The 19,474-nt window shown below is 35.1% G+C and overlaps 2 protein-coding genes across 2 annotated transcripts; one reads left to right on the top strand and one right to left on the bottom strand.

The window, feature by feature from the left end:
- The first annotated feature begins 602 nt into the window (after positions 1 to 602).
- LOC138318899 (leucine-rich repeat-containing protein 74A-like) lies at positions 603 to 10,961 on the top strand. The gene is made up of 13 exons (XM_069261707.1): positions 603 to 1,049; positions 1,793 to 2,252; positions 3,554 to 3,750; positions 4,176 to 4,283; positions 4,857 to 4,950; positions 5,169 to 5,218; positions 5,561 to 5,642; positions 6,222 to 6,307; positions 7,377 to 7,571; positions 7,952 to 8,047; positions 8,915 to 9,160; positions 10,085 to 10,170; positions 10,537 to 10,961. Exons 2-13 carry the CDS (start codon positions 1,793 to 1,795, stop codon positions 10,718 to 10,720), a joined length of 1,884 nt encoding a protein of 627 aa, XP_069117808.1. The 5' UTR covers positions 603 to 1,049; the 3' UTR covers positions 10,721 to 10,961.
- Positions 10,962 to 15,797: 4,836 nt separating this feature from the next.
- Positions 15,798 to 16,638, bottom strand: LOC138318894 (peptidyl-prolyl cis-trans isomerase-like). Its single transcript, XM_069261702.1, has one exon. It carries the CDS (start codon positions 16,565 to 16,567, stop codon positions 16,076 to 16,078), a length of 492 nt encoding a protein of 163 aa, XP_069117803.1. The 5' UTR covers positions 16,568 to 16,638; the 3' UTR covers positions 15,798 to 16,075.
- Between the last annotated feature and the right edge of the window lie 2,836 nt (positions 16,639 to 19,474).

Genomic DNA, 19,474 nt, shown 5'->3' with positions numbered 1-19,474 from the left:
AGATTATGATAACATTTAATATGAACCATTAGGTTTCTCAACTGATATTTGTACCATCCTACTGCCAATACTCTTGGATTGTCAACGAGGTTAATACGACCAAACACAGAAAGGGAAAAATTATCAACGCACAGACATGCAAATAAATTGCCATACAAAAGTAAAAGAAGCATTTGCCAAAACCCAATATTTCAGCAATTTTGACATTCATTTTTCAGGGAAATGGTATAGTTCTTTGAACGTAATGTTTTTGTTTCGAAACAACGTAATCATTATTAACATCTAGCTGCAACACCGTTAACGTGGCTCTGGACAGCGGACAGAGGCTTTCTGACAATTGGTCGGGGGCAAGATTGGATATTTTTATTCGTTTCAATTCCAGACAACATCACCTTCAATCTGATTTTATTATCCCAATTTATTAGTGCTGCGCCATATGACATTGTCAATAGGAATTTCTATATTCATGAAACTTGACTCACTAGATTGTAATTTTTGTTTATACTTATTTTTATCTACAATTGATGATAGAATGTTGCCACTGTATTCTTATGCTCCTGTATCCTTTATCAAGATGTTTTGATACTTTTCTCGAATATGAAATATTCGGTACGTAACTACAACGCGTACGTGATTCTGTCTCGTTATGACGGCATGTTATACAAGATGTATTTCCCTACGTACTAATCCAATGACTCGACACTTAAATCCTAAACCCAGAATAAATTAATTGACTGCTAAGACCACGTCCCTTTAAGGTAATACACTGTGTTTGCCGTGATGAGATTAGTGCCCGTAACCTTTATGTGGACAGATTAAAGCTCTCTATTTACCTATATCGATACACCCGCTTTGGTGTTGATTTTCCACCGGGGTGGTGATTAGGTCCGGATTATCATGTACATTTAGCGAGCTCTCCGTGTACCTTCTGGAGCAGCAATGGCCGAGTCACTCCAGGTCAGTACAGAGGAATGATGGCCATACAGCTGATCAGTACCGGATAATAATCAGTCGGAAATGGTGGACAAGTGTTAATACGGTATCATAAGGTAGGATTTATTACTGATATTATGTGTTCTTTGTATCAGTATTGATATTATGTGTTCTTTGTATCAGTATTGATATCGAATCAATTAGGAAAATGCCACACAAGTCTAAATAGATTTTTACAGAGTGGAAACAAAACAAAGAATGCTTGTTTTTTTTCTTTTTAAATGGTAAAGAAATCACAATAGATACTGTTTTTATGTATGCGGAATAAATTATGATTTCTGACCATTTACATATTTTCAAATAACAAATGTTTCAAATAAAGTTATTGCCACCATGTTTTAAAAGAAAATCGTTTATGTATATAAAATTATAAATGAGCAGTAGTCATCACAATTGTCGCCAATATGACAACAAAGAGGTTCATTAAGCTTAAAGCAAGTGTTCCATGAAACGAACTTATTTTTACATAGTATATGGATATATATATATATATATATATATCTGTAAGAGCCACGTGCAAGTGGATGGGCAAACGTAAATGACCTAACACCTTTCCAATTCCGAACGAGGAAATTTAGTTAGGTATATTGATTAACATACATGGTATAAATGTCACAGATCGTTTTTACACTAATAAGAAAATTAATATCTTAATCCTTCATTTTATGCTAAAATTATATTTTTTCTATTATATAAATAACATTTTGCAACATTTCAAACGGCTAATTTTTTTTATATTTAAGCAGAACTTAGATTTCCAGCTATTATTATTATTATCTTTATCATATTTATCTGCCAGATGGACGGGCCTTTCCAATGCCGGTCTCCAGTGGCTAGCACCACTCCCTCTCTCCCTAGCATACCCCGACCTGCGTCATTAAATTTTAAATCAGAGAGGAGTTTTGGGAGTGGCAGACTTTCCAATGGCAGCGGCATGAAACTTCCGAACAGTGCTAAAATGAGGAAAAAGGCTTCGAAGGAACAAACTCTTCGTAGTAACTCGAAAAACAGTGAGAGGGACAGTCCGTGTTCTGTGTTGTCTAAAACCTCAGCAGAAATTCGGAGGACAGCCTGGATGAACGGGAATGTTTTGGAGGATGACGTGTATGATGAAAAGAAAGAACGACTATTAAGAACATCTAAATTTAAAAAGGATCTGGAGGTTTACTTTGATGTTGAAACACCGAGTCGGTTAGCAAAAAGGATATGGGTGGAAAGTGATGACGATGAATATGACACGGATCTTGATATTGACCTGGGTGAGAGAATTTTTACATACACTTTATCATCATATATTGAGTCGGGTTTTTTAACATGATTTCTCTTCGGGAATTGAATTTGAATCATGTATAATTATCAAATTGCCATAGTGCCACATTCAGAATGAAATCGATGAACTAGGCGTTTAAATTGTAAGTAAGAGACAGAAAATGTTATGTACTGAGAAAATAAAAAAATGTACTGTACATTATCATGATTATGTATCAATTTTAATGCAATGACAATGCTTTAAAACTGTGACGATAGTTTGATTTCATTTACAACAAATGCCTGCTGTACGATTGGATTATCTTATAGACCGGCTTATGAACATGGTATTGTATGTACACAATTTAGACAGAGAGATTAATTTTTAATATAAAATTGAATTATAAAACATGTAGTCTTAACGTTTAAGAAGTTATACTGATCTATATCAGAAAAAAATCTATTCATTCGCTTTGAGGAAAAAAAGTAAGTTAAGTCATCTTCAAATGTTTTATCTGCCAAAATCCAAGAAGGCGTGTTACTCGTAGTCTTCTAATAAGTTTTCGATTGTAAGAATCCAAAACCAAATGAACCTACACACAGCATCTAATCAACATCCTTGATAGCTACTTGTACCTATGATCATAACAGGCATGTTTATGGTCATGGTGTAGTTATAAAAGGCCAATGAGACAGACTGAGTGACTGTTGAAGTAACTGTTGAAGTAACTGATATGCAGAAAATACATTAATCTTATATATGCCCTTTTGTGCGTTTTGGTCTATGATGGTCTTCTAAATTTTCAAATTAATTATAATCGGTTTGTAACATCTCATATTGCACATATTTATTTAAAATTGGGTTTCAGTCAGTTGAGTATGATTTGATAATGGTCTATTATAAGATAACTGATATCGATCTAACAATTAAACCATTTTAGTATTACATGTATTTGGATCATTGTCAAAGACCCAACGAATACATATTGACATATACTACGTGAATATACACACTCACACATATAATGTATACATTGTTTACAGACTTTTAACACACAAATATTGATTTACAACATAAAGATTATTAAATGCTTTATTTTATAGCTAGTCGTACAAGAGGGATACATATATATACGTAAAACATATAATGTTCTCAATTACAATCCAAATTAATCTTACTCAAATCATATTTTTCACACTGCCATTAAAACAAACATTTTAAATATAACTGAACGTATTACAAATATATGAACATATTATGAACAGCATATGTCATATCTATGTGAGATTTTATATTGTTATTATGTTATAGGTATGGAACTGGTGATTGATGAGAGGACGAAGCAGATCAAGGATGATGGCGAATTCCCGGAATACAAAAACTTATGTAGAAAATACAAAACGGTGCCAAACACCTACTTCATTCGACATTCGGTCGATGACGACCTGAGTATGCGCTACCGATACATGAGTCCCAAGGACTGCCGCGCTATGGGCTGGGAGATGGAGGTTAGAATTAAAAAAAAAACAATTTCAACGATATTATCAGAAAGCATATACACATGTACATGTAAACAAAGTTTATATGCAGAAATGGAACTTTTTCTTTTTAATTTTAAGTATTTAAAAATAAACGGTATCGGCATCTTTTACGCTTGAAAGCTGACGTAGATCCAAATATGCGTCTCAATACACAATTGAAGGAATACTTACCTTTGCATTTGGGCTATCAGACAATGCAATGTAGTTCACTTGTCCCTCATTTCATCCCCACACCTATCCTTATCTGACGTGTATCTGGCTTTCCATTTTATTCATTTTTGTTTTATTTTCTTGTTATTTGTCCCTATGATGAACGAAATTTACCATTAGTGGTTTATTCTGGGAAGCTAACAGGGGCAATGGAAATATTGATAATTAATGTTTCTTCTCAGAATCACTTGACGTTTAAGAAATTAGACCTTGCTGACAATGGACTGGGCCCCAAACAAATGATAGCACTGGCTGAAATGCTGCTCAAGAACAAATACGTCAACGAAGTGGTGAGATTATTAAACAATGGCGACACAATGCCATAAATCACCATTTTTATAGGGGAAACTTTCGTATATGCAATCACTATCTACAGTTTCGATATTTTATAGCAAAATGAAATATACAATTGTTAAGATTAACCACAAACATATATAATGGACATGATTAACAATGTTTATTGCCTTTTCTTGAGCTAATATTTAATTTTAATTTGCATAAAATTCAATGTTTGTTTTTGTTTTCCAATATGAAAGTGCAGTATCAAATAAATATAAACATAGTTTGAAAAAAAAGAAAGTTGTTTTTATAACTTGATGAATAATTCATGCAAAAGCTAACCTGTCTTCTTTCTTAGTTCTGTGAAGTACACGCGAACCAAAATTGATGAACGAAATGCAATATCAAAATTCTGAGATTGATTAATCAAATTATAAAAAGCTTTTCTATATTTTAGAGCTTTTTTATCGATATTATTTTGTACTACATCGGACATTCCGTATTATATGGATTTCTCTGAATCCAATTAGTTATCAAATGTTTCTAATTCATGTTTTTGTTTTTCGTCAATGTTATGCTCACAGAATCTCGCTCACAACCCTATGGGTGGGTTTGGATCACATATCGTCAAAATAATTTTACTCAATAACTCGCATATCGCCAAGGTAGACCTGACGGGTAAGTGTCACACCTCAATCTTTGATTTAAATTCTTTCACTTCGTACAGTTGGACAAGTAAAGAGAAGAAGTAGATATTTCCTGATATTTTGACTGTTTTAGTATTATAAGATATCTATCGCACATACTCTATGTATTGTTATTTTAATCCACGGATAAATGCAAAAGGCTGAAGATGACATTATATTTATTTATATATTTTATTTATTTTGTTTCAGGTAATAATTTTGGTATACACGGCGGTGAAAACTTCGCCGAAGTGATAGAGGTAAGCTGTCTTTTTATTATTATTCTGAATAATCATACCATTAAGATCATTTAACTGTGCGTTTTTATTTTTTTTTTTTTTTTTTTTTCATTTCTATTCAAAAATTGAAAATTGATAATTTATAATATACTATTAAAGTATGGGGTTGAGGGATACAGCAAGATTCTGGTTTCCCGATACATATATATTTTCTAAGCTGAAGTAAATATACTCTAGTACATTGTATTTGTCCTACCAGTAAAACCTTAAGAAGTTTTGTGAAATATCAACTCGAGATTTATTGAAATAAAGTACTTTATCAATAACCATTTTGCAACCATAATGTGATATTTTCACTTGCAGACAAACGTATACCTGAAAGACATACGATTGGGTAATAACAAAATGGAGGATTCTGGTGCCATAGCAATCGGGCGGGCTCTAGGTAAGATTTCTTGTCAAAGCAAGTACGGCTTCTTGGTAAGCTTGCAACGGCTAGCGGGCTTTAGGCAAGATTCCTGGTTATAACAAGGACAAGTTCTAGGTAAGCTTGCACCTGCTAAAGTAATTATGCGGGCTTTAGGTGAGATTCGTTGTTATGGCAAAGACGGGCTTTAGGTTCTTGGTTATAGCAAGGATGAGCTCTAGATAACCTTGCTGTTGCTATAACAAGAGAAAGTACTCTAGGTACGCATGCTATTTATGACAAGGACAGATTCTAGGTTAACCTCCTAGTGATGTGGCAATATCATGATCTCTACACTATTTCACAGTAACTTGCTATTCAACACAGTGGGCTTTAAGCAGGCTGGTACATTTAAATCAAAGGGGTGTGTTCTTGGTCAGCATTCTGCTTACAAAATGTATATACAGCATTTAACGATAGTTATCTCTTCATTTCTACATGATCGATTGTGAATTTTGTATTTACTTTCTATAAAACAGTAATTAATATTAATGCATATAATCTTATACACGCAATGAGTACTGGCGAATATGATTTAAGAATAAAACTTTTTCCCAGAGTCCAACGTCACCCTTGAGCACCTGGACCTCAGCTGGAATAAGATCGGGAAGCAAGGGGCTGCGAAGATAGCGGCAGCATTAAAGGTATCCAAAATATTCCGAGCCACAATTTTTTCGGAGTTTACTAGTTCAAAATAAGACTTTATAAGGTACATGTAGATATCAATTATTTTCCGTTTTTGTTTTATTTAGATAATGTTTAAATATCTTGGGCTACCGATTTTAACGTTAATGTCATCGATCCATGTACATCGTTCACAAACTCGTATGGTAAGAAACCTGAATCGTGAATTCCCGCTTTGTGACTGGTGGTAGATGTGTGTGAAAAACGTAAATAAACTATACACAAACGAAATCTACAATGAAAATATCAAAATATTATACTAAATTGAAATAAAGTCATTGCGAAGTATAATCCAAACAATGCAGCAAAGAATATAAGTTGAACCACTGAATTAGCATTAATAAAAGAAACAATTGTGTATAGATATTCATACTACTGTAAAACAGAATGACCTATACCTTAACGCATGTACATATTTAAGTCTATCAATCCTATAGTCTGATGAACTGTGGTAAATATCCCTTCCAGCTTTGCTAGTGTAGAGACAGAAAGCATTATACAGTCATATTGCGATAACAGCATGCTGCACATGTATTGGCTTCAAGGATCTACAATTACTTATTCTGACATTATAAACTAGTCAACTGAATACTACTCGAAATGCGCTGACGATTCTGTATTCTATGATCAATATGCCATTTTGCTGAATATTTGATGGTTTGTAAGTATCTTAGCATAGCATGGAACACGATGATTTTGTATTTCAAACAAATGAAAATAGGCCCTAAGATGTTGATTCCTAATTTCAGTGTGTCAATAAAATAGGTAAACACAAAACTGTGATTCTGTATTTTGTATATAAGTAATTGCCAAACTGAAGATGTTGATTCTGTATTCTGTATAAAGGTAGACGTTGATTTTGTATTCTCTATATAGTAAGTAATTGCCAAACTGAAGATGTTGATTCTGTATTCTGTATAAAGGTAGACGTTGATTTTGTATTCTCTATATTAGGTTAACACCAAATTGAAGACGCTGGTTTTGTATTATGTATGTAGGTAGACGCTAATTCTGTATTTTGTGTCATAGGTAAACTCCACATTGAAGACACTGATTCTGTCTATGAACGGACTTGGCAATGGCGGCTGTCAGATGATCATGGAAGGACTTCGCGGAAACGAGACCCTGACTACCCTCGATCTGAGCGCCAATAGAATCACGGACGACGCAGTGGATATTATATGTAGGGTCCTTCCCTCTCATCGATCTATCGTATCACTTAAGGTACGATACCTCGAATATTTGGGGATTTTCTACCAAATAACTAGTATGTTTCCCAGAAATACTAGTAATCTATCCAGTTGTATGATTGTATTTCATTTTCTTAACACAAACAGACATACACATTATTTAATTAAAGTAAATTATTTGTATGTAATAATTAAACTGAAATCGCATTGATCCGTGTCTCTGTCATGAAGAAGGATGTGAAATCAATTTGTATCCATTGTTTCCATGGTTGATTTGTAAGACAAACTAAATGGATTATAAATAGTTCCACAACATATTTAGAAAGGTGCCTCCACGGGAAAGATAATAGGCTATTTGAGTTATGCTAGTTTTAGCAAATTTTGAAAAGAAGTATATCCACGTTATATTTCCAGTTGTCTCACAACCAACTTTCTGCTGAAGGGGCTTTCAGAATACTCAAACCTTTGACATCAAAGATCAAGAAAAAACTCAACTACCTTGAACTGGATGTAAGTATCTTATAAAGGAAACCATCTGTTTTAGGGGCCAGTTCATGTTGAAGTTGCTAAGCCTACAGTAACATGTAGAGAATAGATAATAGACTAGGATCCATTTTCGATCCCCAGCAACTTGTAGTACTTGTTATAACCATAGTTACATTTCATAAAAGATCATTGCAACATCATTTTGATAAGTTTGATTTGTCGAAAAGCAAATGCGAGTATATATCCATACCAAACTTATTAACTGGGTTAAAGACATGGTGTGGGAATTTCACGTCAGTATTTCATAAGATGTAGATATCTTCCACGTCATAATCTTAAAGGGCCACTACCTTTCCGAAACAGCTTTTAATTTTTAAAATAGAAATGCCGTCTGACGCAGTGAAAGTCAACTACCGCGCGGCAATTAGGACGACGGCGGGAAACATAAAACGACCCGCGTTATGAAAATTAACATTTTATTTATTCTAATTAAATAGTTATGAAGGTGATGATAAGTGTGCTAGTAAACGTATAGTTAATAACTTCTGCAACTCTACAAAATTATTGATCTCGTTTTACATTCCTATTTTAAAAATTAAATGCCGTTTCGGAAAGGTAGTGGCCCTTTAATAGGCTGGGGAATCAGATATGCCTTTAATTGAATACGACAGTTATCTTCAGATTCGTATGATTAATGCCAATGAAGGAGACAGCGTTTACCCTTCCGGAATATGTTTTTATTCTTCTACCATTTTCTGAATCTCGGAGAATTTGTTATCTGCCTTTTCTTCGTTGACTTCAATTAATCGATTTGGAATCACTGGTTTTCCATGATATACTTTACCTTTTAATTTTAATTGCTGTTATTATAGTAAGTTTATTTTCGGACAGGGAACAGACGTGAACACTGACCTTATGGATATAGTCGAGAGTTTGAATGCCAGACGTGGATTGGTTATATCAATCAAGCGTCCCCCATCCCGTAGGTCGAGGACGTTGGACCAATTGACACGAGTTTTATCAGCAATATGCAGGTTTTTGATTAAGGAGGGTCTGGATATCAAAACAGTATTTCCGGATCTAGAGAAGGAGCGAGAGGAGAGTTACAGCACATATGATATAATAGAAATAATACGGGTAAGACTTTTGTTTGTTTGATTAATAAACGGCCTATTAACAGCCACGGTCATGTAAGGACGACCTCCTATGCGTGTGGTGTATTGCGTGAATGTGTGCGAGGTTCGTGTTTTGGGAGACTGTGGTATATTCGTGTTGTGTCTTCTTGTATAGTGGAATGTTGCCCTTTTTATAGTGCTATATCACTTAAGTATGCCGCCGAAGACACCAAGCAACACACCCCTCCCGGTCACATTATGTTGATAACGGTCGAACCAGTCGTCCAACTCCCGTTATGCTGAGCGGTAAGCAGGAACAGAAACTACCACTTTTATAGACTTTCGTGTGTCTCGGTCAGGGGACAGAACCCAGAGCATTCTTCGCAGCGGCGAGTGCTCAACCAAAGGCCAAAAGTGAGGTGGTGTCAAGCGGGTCGTTAGGAAGAATAAAGTAATTTTAGGAAGAAAGAAAAATTAATATCCTGAATTTAGTCGTCTTTTACGATCATGCAATTGGAGAAGTAGGTACAATTCTAACGCCTTTGTAAATATTGAAAAAAAATCTTTAAATATGCTGTTTATCATCTTTCTTTCTTCCGTCGTTTATATTATAAAACATTTTATATTGCTCAGTATTACAGTCCCTTGTAAATATCTGGATAATATTGAATTAAATCACAATCTGTCCACATCTGTCCACCCAGTAACAAACCTCAAAACTAATTTCTCTGGCTTTATCTGAGTCCTGCTAAATGGCAATTACCTTTTACATCTATGTTATAATGTATATACGTCTACACCAACACTATTTGTTCATGACAATCAGTTAACAGAGATATATTTGCAATATAGTAAATATATCCTGTTGTACGTATGCGCAATATTTGTTTCCTATGAAATTCAAAATGGACGCCAGTTCTCATTGTGTTCGTGTTTTTGTCAATAGAACTGTGGCGAGGAGTTTAATCGGACACAAGTGACGGAGTTGAGGAAGATTTGTAAAGAACTTCGGCATAGGACATTGCTATTGAAGTATGCATATAACTTTGTTTAATTTCTATACCTCATATAGATGTATGATTTTATTATTTCATTTAATTTTATGAGTTTGAATCTTTACTCATAAAACGCATGAAAATTTTCCATTATAAACTTTTGGTACATTTTAATTACAAATTAGTATTTAGCGGTTCTGTCTTAAGTGTTCTATTTGGTGTTTTATTATAATTTTTTTAATTATATGTTTTTTAAGAAAACAATTTCTTTATTAATTCTAAATATGTGTTTATGAATGTACAGAGAGTTTAGTTTTAACAGTATTTTGTTCATATATTGATACATATACATATAGTACATAGACATATTTCGGAATTGGAGCTTATATGAATTCCTTTACAGGGAGTTTGAGCAGGTATACGACCTGGTATTGACAGGGAGGGACCCTACGGCGGAGGAGCCGTTACGGACACCCTTTGCCGGAAAGCGCCGTGGAGGACAACTGGTCAGTCTACCTCGCCGGGACCCTAACGAACCTGGACAACTCACTCTTAGTAGTGTGGCCCCGGGAGTCAGATTTCAGTAAATACGTCCCTACCCCAAGGGTTTTGACTTGTGATATACAGCAATAAGTATCATGTGGTACTCATTTGATCATTCATTATTAACGAATATTACGGGGCATGGTAAATATTGTATTTATTTTACTAGTTTTAACCATATACATGTATATCAAACGAGACCTAGTTATTACGATGTACGTACTATGTATGTTTTTTGTCAAATTAAAGAGCAACGAAGCGAACCATATTTATGTCATCTCTAAGTTGACAACAATCATACATGCATCATCGTTAGAACGAATGTACGTACCCGGCCTACTGTACCTTTCGGCCGGGTACGAAATGGTCCCTATATATCGTAGTGGAGCACTGCCTCAGAAAATCACTCGGGCACAATTTTTTATACTTTGTTGTAGGTTTTCAATTATTGTAAGCGTATACATGCATTTGCATATTGTTTTTGTGCAAAAGAAACATAACGACCAATCTTAATATCTACTTAACCACTAAGTTAAGACGTCAAATTCACAATTTGTAGACTTCCCGTATAATTTTCATTCGAAAAGACCATCATATTTATATTTGAAAAAAAAACCAATGTCTCGCTGTGAATTTGATATTTTATAAAGTTCAGTTTTATTGCTTTGTAGGTAAGTTATATAAAACAAGTAAGATAAAATGCATGCAGACGTTTTAATAATGGTTTGCACAAACATGTCTTTGTCCCATTAGCAGTAATAGTCACCAATTGTAGCTCTAAAGACGACACCGTTATCTGTCTTAAAGTCTTTTGAGCTACAATATTGCAGCTAGTATTAGGACCAGCGTTTGCCATAGATAGAATGCTTGGTTCAGTGTGCTTTAGTTGGAAATTTTCATCTTCGAATTTGTGCCCTTATATGCTCTTCCCACCGGCTCCATCCTGCCGGGTGAAATCTCCTCCTTGGCACATGAATTTGGAATTATACGATGAAAATCTTATCCTTTATACCCGAACCATTTTTCTCCAATAACGCTCGAAAGTTTTCGCATGTTTTAGGAACAACATCTGCTCACAGTTCCACAACAATTCTTCCAGCTGAGATACCTGTAATTGTAATATCGAAATATACATGGTTAGCCATGGTTGTTGGTTTGCCGACAAATTGGGGTGTGGTTGCAATGACAGCTGCAGCTCTAGTTTCAGGCTTAATGACAAATTCACCTTCGCAGGTCGTTACTATCAACGCGGTTGTTATGCAAACTTAGCCAATCAGTGGGGAACACCTTTGTCGTTGCATTACGAACGACACGACTATCTAAGTTCCATACACAGGTTATATGTCTTTATTTTAGGAATAACATTTCCCATTTGGTTTACCTCCAAAGAGGTGTCGAAATAAACCCTTGGATTAGTTTGTCGGTAAACTTGTTCCGTTTGGCGAAAGTATTATAGACTCTATAGCAAAGTATTGCTATTTAAAGAATTGCCTGCTAGGTAGGCTCCGTACACAGACTACACGTCACGTCTCTTAATTGATTGTTACTTTTCATGCTGCAGTGACGAAGCTTGTTGACACGCTTGATAAACAGATTGCATTGGCTGTGCAAGTTTCAGGCCATCCTCGATACTCCATGGGTTCCGATCACTTACGATCTCTACACCCCTGGACTATCTCATAGTGAAATTGAAGGCTGCTCAGCGGAAAACATTTGACCAATCACAGGCTAGCAAAGATTTCCTTTGAAGACTACAGAGAGAGTGAAGCCTAACATCAAAGCCACACAGTCAACCACAGTGTACCGTTGTGCGGCTCTTTTGATGTATATCAAATGACTAAATTACCTGTTCTATTCTGTTGCCTCCAGTTTTACTATGAGATAGTCCAGGGGTGTAGAGATCGTAAGTGATCGGAACCCCTGGAATATCGAGGATGGTTTCAGGCCTGTTTAAAAATCTTAACAATTCATAAACTTGTCACGTGATCTATTTGAGGCCATTATAAAAAACAGAATTCTAAATCCAATTTGTTGTAATGTATAACATTTGGAGTGCTTGGAATGCAAATAATAACAAGAGGCCCATGAGCCTTGACGGTCACCTGGTATTTGATAAACTGATTCTTTTGTTCATGAAATAGGAACATAGATCTAATAGGTCTACATACAAAGTGTCATTAAGATTGATGCATATTAATTCACATTATCGTGTTCACAAGGTTCAATAATTATTATCGCAAAGGGCAATAACTCCGTAATCAAGTTAAAGTCGAATCAAGCTGATTTTCGGACTCGTCCGTTATCTTTCTAATGTTAGCTATATGCAAAGTTTCATTAAGCTTGGTTCATATCTACTCAAGTTAACTTCGATTCAAGCTGCTTTTCAAACTTGTCCGAAATATTTCCAATGTTAGTCCACAAGCCTTATTACGCTTAAGTTTATTTATTGCCATTTTTACCTCTCTTTCGGTTATATTATTGTCTAGCTCTTCGTACGATACCGTTCTAGACACAGCGACGTGCCAGGTCCCTGTGGTCATATGGGAGCTTATTAGCCCGAGATACTCTGGCCCTGACACCAGACTTAGACATTATGACAGATAGATACATCTGGTGTCAGGGCCAGAGTAGCCCGAGATACTCTGGCCCTGACACCAGACTTAGACATTATGACAGATAGATACATCTGGTGTCAGGGCCAGAGTATCTCGGGCTAGGGAGCTTATGTACGCACGGTTTCAGAGCTCTGTACGTTCACTAACATACTGTAATCACGTTCTTGATTAACTAATTTACTTTCTCGATAAAATTGGTCTTGGACTTATTCCTTCGTATCGTAGTTTGCCGTCTTTGAATATTTCACTAATTTGTGGGAACCACAATGAACCCTGGGAGAAATTGGATCAACGTCCCAGCTGTAGCGACTACATTGCAATGACTGAAAAGGGAGCTAATAAATTTCAATGTTGTCAAGTACTGATTCTTCTTATTTTGGTGAAATGATGTGTATCTAAAGTCGTGGGAACCGATAGGAAATGCCTCCATGAAGTTGATTCCTAGTTCCCAATACTTCCAATACTTATTCGATTCCCTGTTTACTTATGGTTATCGCATAGTTTTAGTATAGAATTTAAAGATTAAACCTTTGCTCCTACTGTCAAGTTGATGAAACTAACGAACATTTGTTATTACATTGTTGATTTTTTCCGATCTTCGTGATCTTTTCTATGGTGTCCTAAATCATCCTACATGTATTTAAATACGACAGGACTGAACTATTACCCTTTGGCAACAATAACTTAACATTTGACGAAAATTATCTGATTTTACATGTGTCCAACATTTCATTATCAGCTCAAAGAGATTGATTGATTCCATGATTCAATTCCGTTCTATTCAATTCTATCGTTTCATAATTGTATCAGCATACAGTTCTACTTTCGCTTTTAAAGTGAACACTGGCATTGGCAATCTCCCTTCTTTTCCTCCCCTTTTCATCTCATCATTTCCTACTACCTGTTATTTTCCAATTTACAACTTAATTCTATATTGAATTCCATATTCATTCTCCCACTTTATTACCGTGCAAAATTAATGAGCATAAAACAGAGACGGATTAACATTAGTTTTAACAATTGTTTCCGAATTCAATTCATGTTAAACTGATTTGATTGTGTAATGTTTATTTTAAAATTAAAAAAATAAAAGTTTACATTAAACCATAACTTATATAGATTGTCAGCAAAACGCTGAATAAAAGATGAACCATTTATTATGCTAATACCGTACTAGTCGTTTTGGGTCGAATAAGTAATGGATTATGAAACTGTTGGAATGAACTTCACGAAGATATAAAAATATATTTTGTTTTATATTAACCAAATATCAGATTTCTTGGTTATAGCCTATAGATCATCCTCGATATTCCAGGGGTTCCGATCACAGATCGTAAGTGATCGGAACCCCTGGAGTATCGAGGATGAGCCTAGATACATGTATGTAACGTTTCAATGCATTTGAATTCAATTCTCTTCCAATTTCTCAGTTTTCCGCGTCATCCAGATAAAAGGCATGTCGTGTCTCTTGCCTTGGTACCTTATTATTTCATGGTCACGTCGGAAGAATAGCATGCCGGTGCGTCTTTTGCTGAATATTAGTATTAATGCTTATATAGGAGTTATCTCCCTTCATACTGACCAGACAGTACTTGCAAAGTAAACGAAATTTATTTGTAATCGATAAAAAATAGAGATATTCAAAGTTTCCGAAAATTTCACCTAGATGTTCAATTTTGTGCAATTTGTATCCCCATGGTAGCACAATTTTAAGAATTTATTACCTTATGCAGATGCAGAAATATTTCTTAATACTCATTATATTATACACATTTGTCTGGATCAACATGGACGTTAAACAATTCCAATGTAATCACTTCAAGGTGTGCAGGCAGTCACCAATATTAATGACCCAAGATTACCCAGTTGTCCCAAAAAGGTAAAATGTAGTCAAGTCAAATTAATTCACATTGTCCAAACCAATAAAAAACATGTTGATAATTTCAGATATTTTCTGTAATATAATAAAAATTGATTTGCCATTACCTAAATACATGGCGAGATGAGATATGATCTAGAAATTGGATATCTTGCTCAATTTCAAAACGTGTACTTTTGGATAAATATTCAGTTAGCCATAATATAAGTCCGCTAAACCTGCCTATATTATTAGATCTTGGCTTTAAAAAAATTATTCGAGGCAAAAAAAATTAAAAAGCCTAAAAATATAGGCAGGTCTATTACTACAACAATTACTAGTGGAGTTGAATATCATCCATCTGTACTGAGAATCTAGTTTCCCCTTAGTAACTAATGTTAGACACCAATATTTCCCCTACTGGGACCCGAACAGTAGTCGTGATTGTGTTCATATTCTCCGGTTCATCCAGATTTCTGAATGTCTGGAGCTGTTGACGAATACTTCATGATGGTGTTGTTTTGTTTATGTGGAAATAATATGTTTCGTGAGATGCAAACACTTATATTTTCCTAAATCACGACTACTGTTCCTTCACGACTACTGGTAGGGTCCCAGTACAGTACATAAAAGATACATAAAAATACAAAACTTTATCATGGTTTTAATGTTAATTTCAAAAGCGATGGATCATATCAATTATTGCCGTCATGAAGTGACTTTACTTTGTTTTACAGCCTCTATGAATTATTTGACAAACGCAATGATGACTTATCTTAGGATGTCAATAAAGAAGTACAATGTCAACAATGTAACAGCGATTCGTCCAACCACAGTTCACTTGCGCTTTAATAAATGATACATTGTGTAAGAATGTAAGTCACAGACACTGCTTTTAGAAATGTTTGATATCATATTCCCTGGATTCAAAGTTGTCCACATGCATCTATTTTGACCTTTTTTGATGTTGCCCCATTTTGAGATCCCACAGCTTCTATTTTCTTCACAACATCCATTCCCTCAGTCACACTGCCGAATACCACGTGTTTTCCGTCAAGCCATGCTGTTTGCGCAGTACACAAGAAGAACTGCGACCCGTTGGTACCAGGACCAGCGTTTGCCATAGACAGAATGCCGGGTCCAGTGTGCTTTAGTTGGAAATTTTCATCTTCAAATTTGTTTCCGTAGATACTCTTCCCTCCGGTTCCATTACCCGCGGTAAAATCTCCTCCTTGGCACATAAAGCCGGGAATGACACGGTGAAACGATGAACCGGCGTAGCCAAACCCCTTTTCCCCGGTACACAAAGCTCTAAAGTTTTCGCTTGTTTTAGGAACGACGTCATCTCTTAGTTCCATGACAATTCTCCCAGCCGAAGCACCTCCAATAGACATATCGAAATATACTTTGACCCCCATGTTGTTGATTGTTGGTTTGCCGGTAAGCGTGTGGTTACAATGGCGGCAATATCGCTAATAACAAGGCAAATATATCTAGGACTAAATATTCATGAGATCAAGTGTCCCTGTTTATCGCTAGTTAAGCCTGGGCTGGCGCGGTAGCTTTCTACATTTACAAATTACAACGTATATTATCTGATTATATATCTGTATTATATTAAATAATACTTTATCATGACACCCATTTACATGTATAGTTCCAATGCTTGAAGAAATTATGCATTAGATCTACAAAAAATACTTTTTATATATTCTTGGATTGTCAGGCGTAATGCTTTCGTTATCTTTCGGACTTAATGTGTATATCAGAACCATTTAAGTATCAACTTCAAATTAATATTCGTATTATACAAAGACTATTTCCTCATATGTATGACACGGTGGTCATTGAATCGTTTACCTTGGAAACAATAATGAAATGCATTTTCTATAGGAAATAAACAACGACAAGATGATAAAACTAAATTAACTTTGAATAAATCAACATTTAACGCACTGCAATCATGACGAAGGCTTGTATGCATAGTATCAAGTTTTTTGTTTCCAACTGATCGTCTTGCTACAGTCTTTTTCCGTTTGATTTGGGTTTTAAATTTTGAAAAATTTTACTGTCAAATCTAATTCCAAAGTTTCACCGAACTGGGAAGAAACGATTTTAGATTTTTTAAATGTCATGGCGCGGCGTCCGTCGTCCGTCCGTCAACATTTCATTTAAATCGCTACTAGTCATAGAGTTCTGCATGGAATGCAACCAAATTTGACCAGAAACATTCTTGGGGAAAGGGGAATAGGGTTTGTATAAATTTTGGCTCTGACCCCCTGGGGGCACGAAGGGCTGGGACCAATAGGGCAAATAGAGGCAAAGCCTTTTAATCGCTACTTGTCATAGAATTCTGCATGGAATGTAACCAAATTTGGGCAGAAACATCCTTTGGGGAAGGGGAACAGAATTTGTATAAATTTTGTGTCTGACCTCCGGGGGGCAGGAGGGGCGGGGCCCAATAGAGGAAATAAGGGTAAATCCTTTAAATCACTACTAGTCATAGAGTTCTGCATGGAATGTAACCAAATTCGGCCACAAACATCTTTGGGGGAAGAGAACATAGTTTGTATAAATTTGGTTCTGGACACACACACACCCCCCCCCCTCTATTGATATATCAGTGTGTTTCATTTACATGTAAAAGTACATATAAGTATTCATTAACCAACTGTTCAATATCTTATATTTTATTGCGTATACTCCTTGCATTGAAGTGGGAAAAAAGATAATTCATTTTGCTCATACTCGGGTTCGGGATTAGTTTTATTGTCATTGCTTAGAATTGATATCAATAAAATTGTTAAGTAATGATTATGTTTTGCTAAAAAAACTTGTTTCACGGAGACAAGCAAATGAAAAATAGAGAAAATAAAAAGCAAGACAAACATCTATCAAGAGGGATTGGCAGCAAAAGAAATTATATAAACGGTATTTGAATATCATTGCTTTCTATTAATAACTGACAACATATAGATATAGATCTTTACAACATTAACCATTTAGAGTTGTACTTATTTATCAAAAACTATGTACAATACATGTTCAAATCAAAAGGATAGTAGTGAAAGTGGGGTTTGAATATGGGTATGCTAGGTTTAGATTAGAATGGATCATAATAAAGATATATGTGTATGCATGCTATACGATAACATTCATACACACGGCCGTAAATTTATATGCAAACAAATAGGAATAACCAACCGGTTGGGGTAGGGTATGGGGAAGTAAACGAATAAAAACAACTCGGTGTTAAACAGTGTCTATGCTTCCGATAGTAAGAAACCCACATTAACCTGCGGGAAGATTAGACTGTAACATACCATAATTGTAATACTCTATATGGTACATATGTACAGAGTCAAATGTGATTGTGGACACTAAATAATTAATTAATTAGTTAATATACACATTGCTATATCCTACAAATACATAGATACATGTATGAACTAAATTTCCCGGTATTTAATAGGTAAAGATGTTGTGTACAAAATTATGATTTTTTATGTTGGTAACCTTGGACTTCTGCAGGGTTAAAGTTACCCCCACTACTCTTCTCTCTCTTTGTAAATGATTTTGAATATTATTTTATTTAAAACTGTCGGAGAAATGTCTCTATTTCTAATTTATAGAGTGACATCTCATCGGTATCTCATCCGCCCAACATCATTGGAAAGCCCTATTTGACTTATGAAGATATAAAGTGATATATATGGTCAAAATAAAAAGTATAAATTGCCTTCAAAATTTATTAGATAGCGTGTATTCTTATTCGTCAACAATTGAACATTGTCTGTAAATAAAAGCCAAATTTGTTATTTTTAGAAAAGTCCAGTAACTGTACAGGTAAATGACACCCGTGTCCGACTGTTTTCCCGTATCAGACTGTTGTCCCGCGTCCGACTGTTTTCCCAGTGTCCGAATATAAGTTCAGGTCAGACTATCGATAAACAAGTACTGGCGTTCAGTGACTTCAAGTCCTTTCTTTAAACTTTCACTGTAGCAAACGCATCGGTGGTTAAGCGTGGGTCACGTGACCAATAGAAATATGTATAGTCTGTTTCTGATTAAAAACCATAACCGCTCTATTATTGTAACAGAGACTTAATTATATACTTATTTCAGATGTTATTAGGTGATAGTTTGTTTAGGCATAACATTTTTAAGAGTTACATGAGTAATAGAAAGATTAATTACCAAACGTGATATATTTTATCCAAAAACTATGTTATGTCAGATTTAGAGGCCCAATATAACATATTAACGTTTATGTACGTAACTTTTCATTATTTTTGCAACTGTAAACATTGCTTTTTATGTAAATT

The sequence above is a fragment of the Argopecten irradians genome, chromosome 3 (assembly GCF_041381155.1).
Source record: "Argopecten irradians isolate NY chromosome 3, Ai_NY, whole genome shotgun sequence".
NCBI lineage: Eukaryota > Metazoa > Mollusca > Bivalvia > Pectinida > Pectinidae > Argopecten > Argopecten irradians.
The sequence above is the reverse complement of the archived record's forward strand: the minus strand, read 5'-3'. Positions and strand labels throughout refer to the sequence as shown.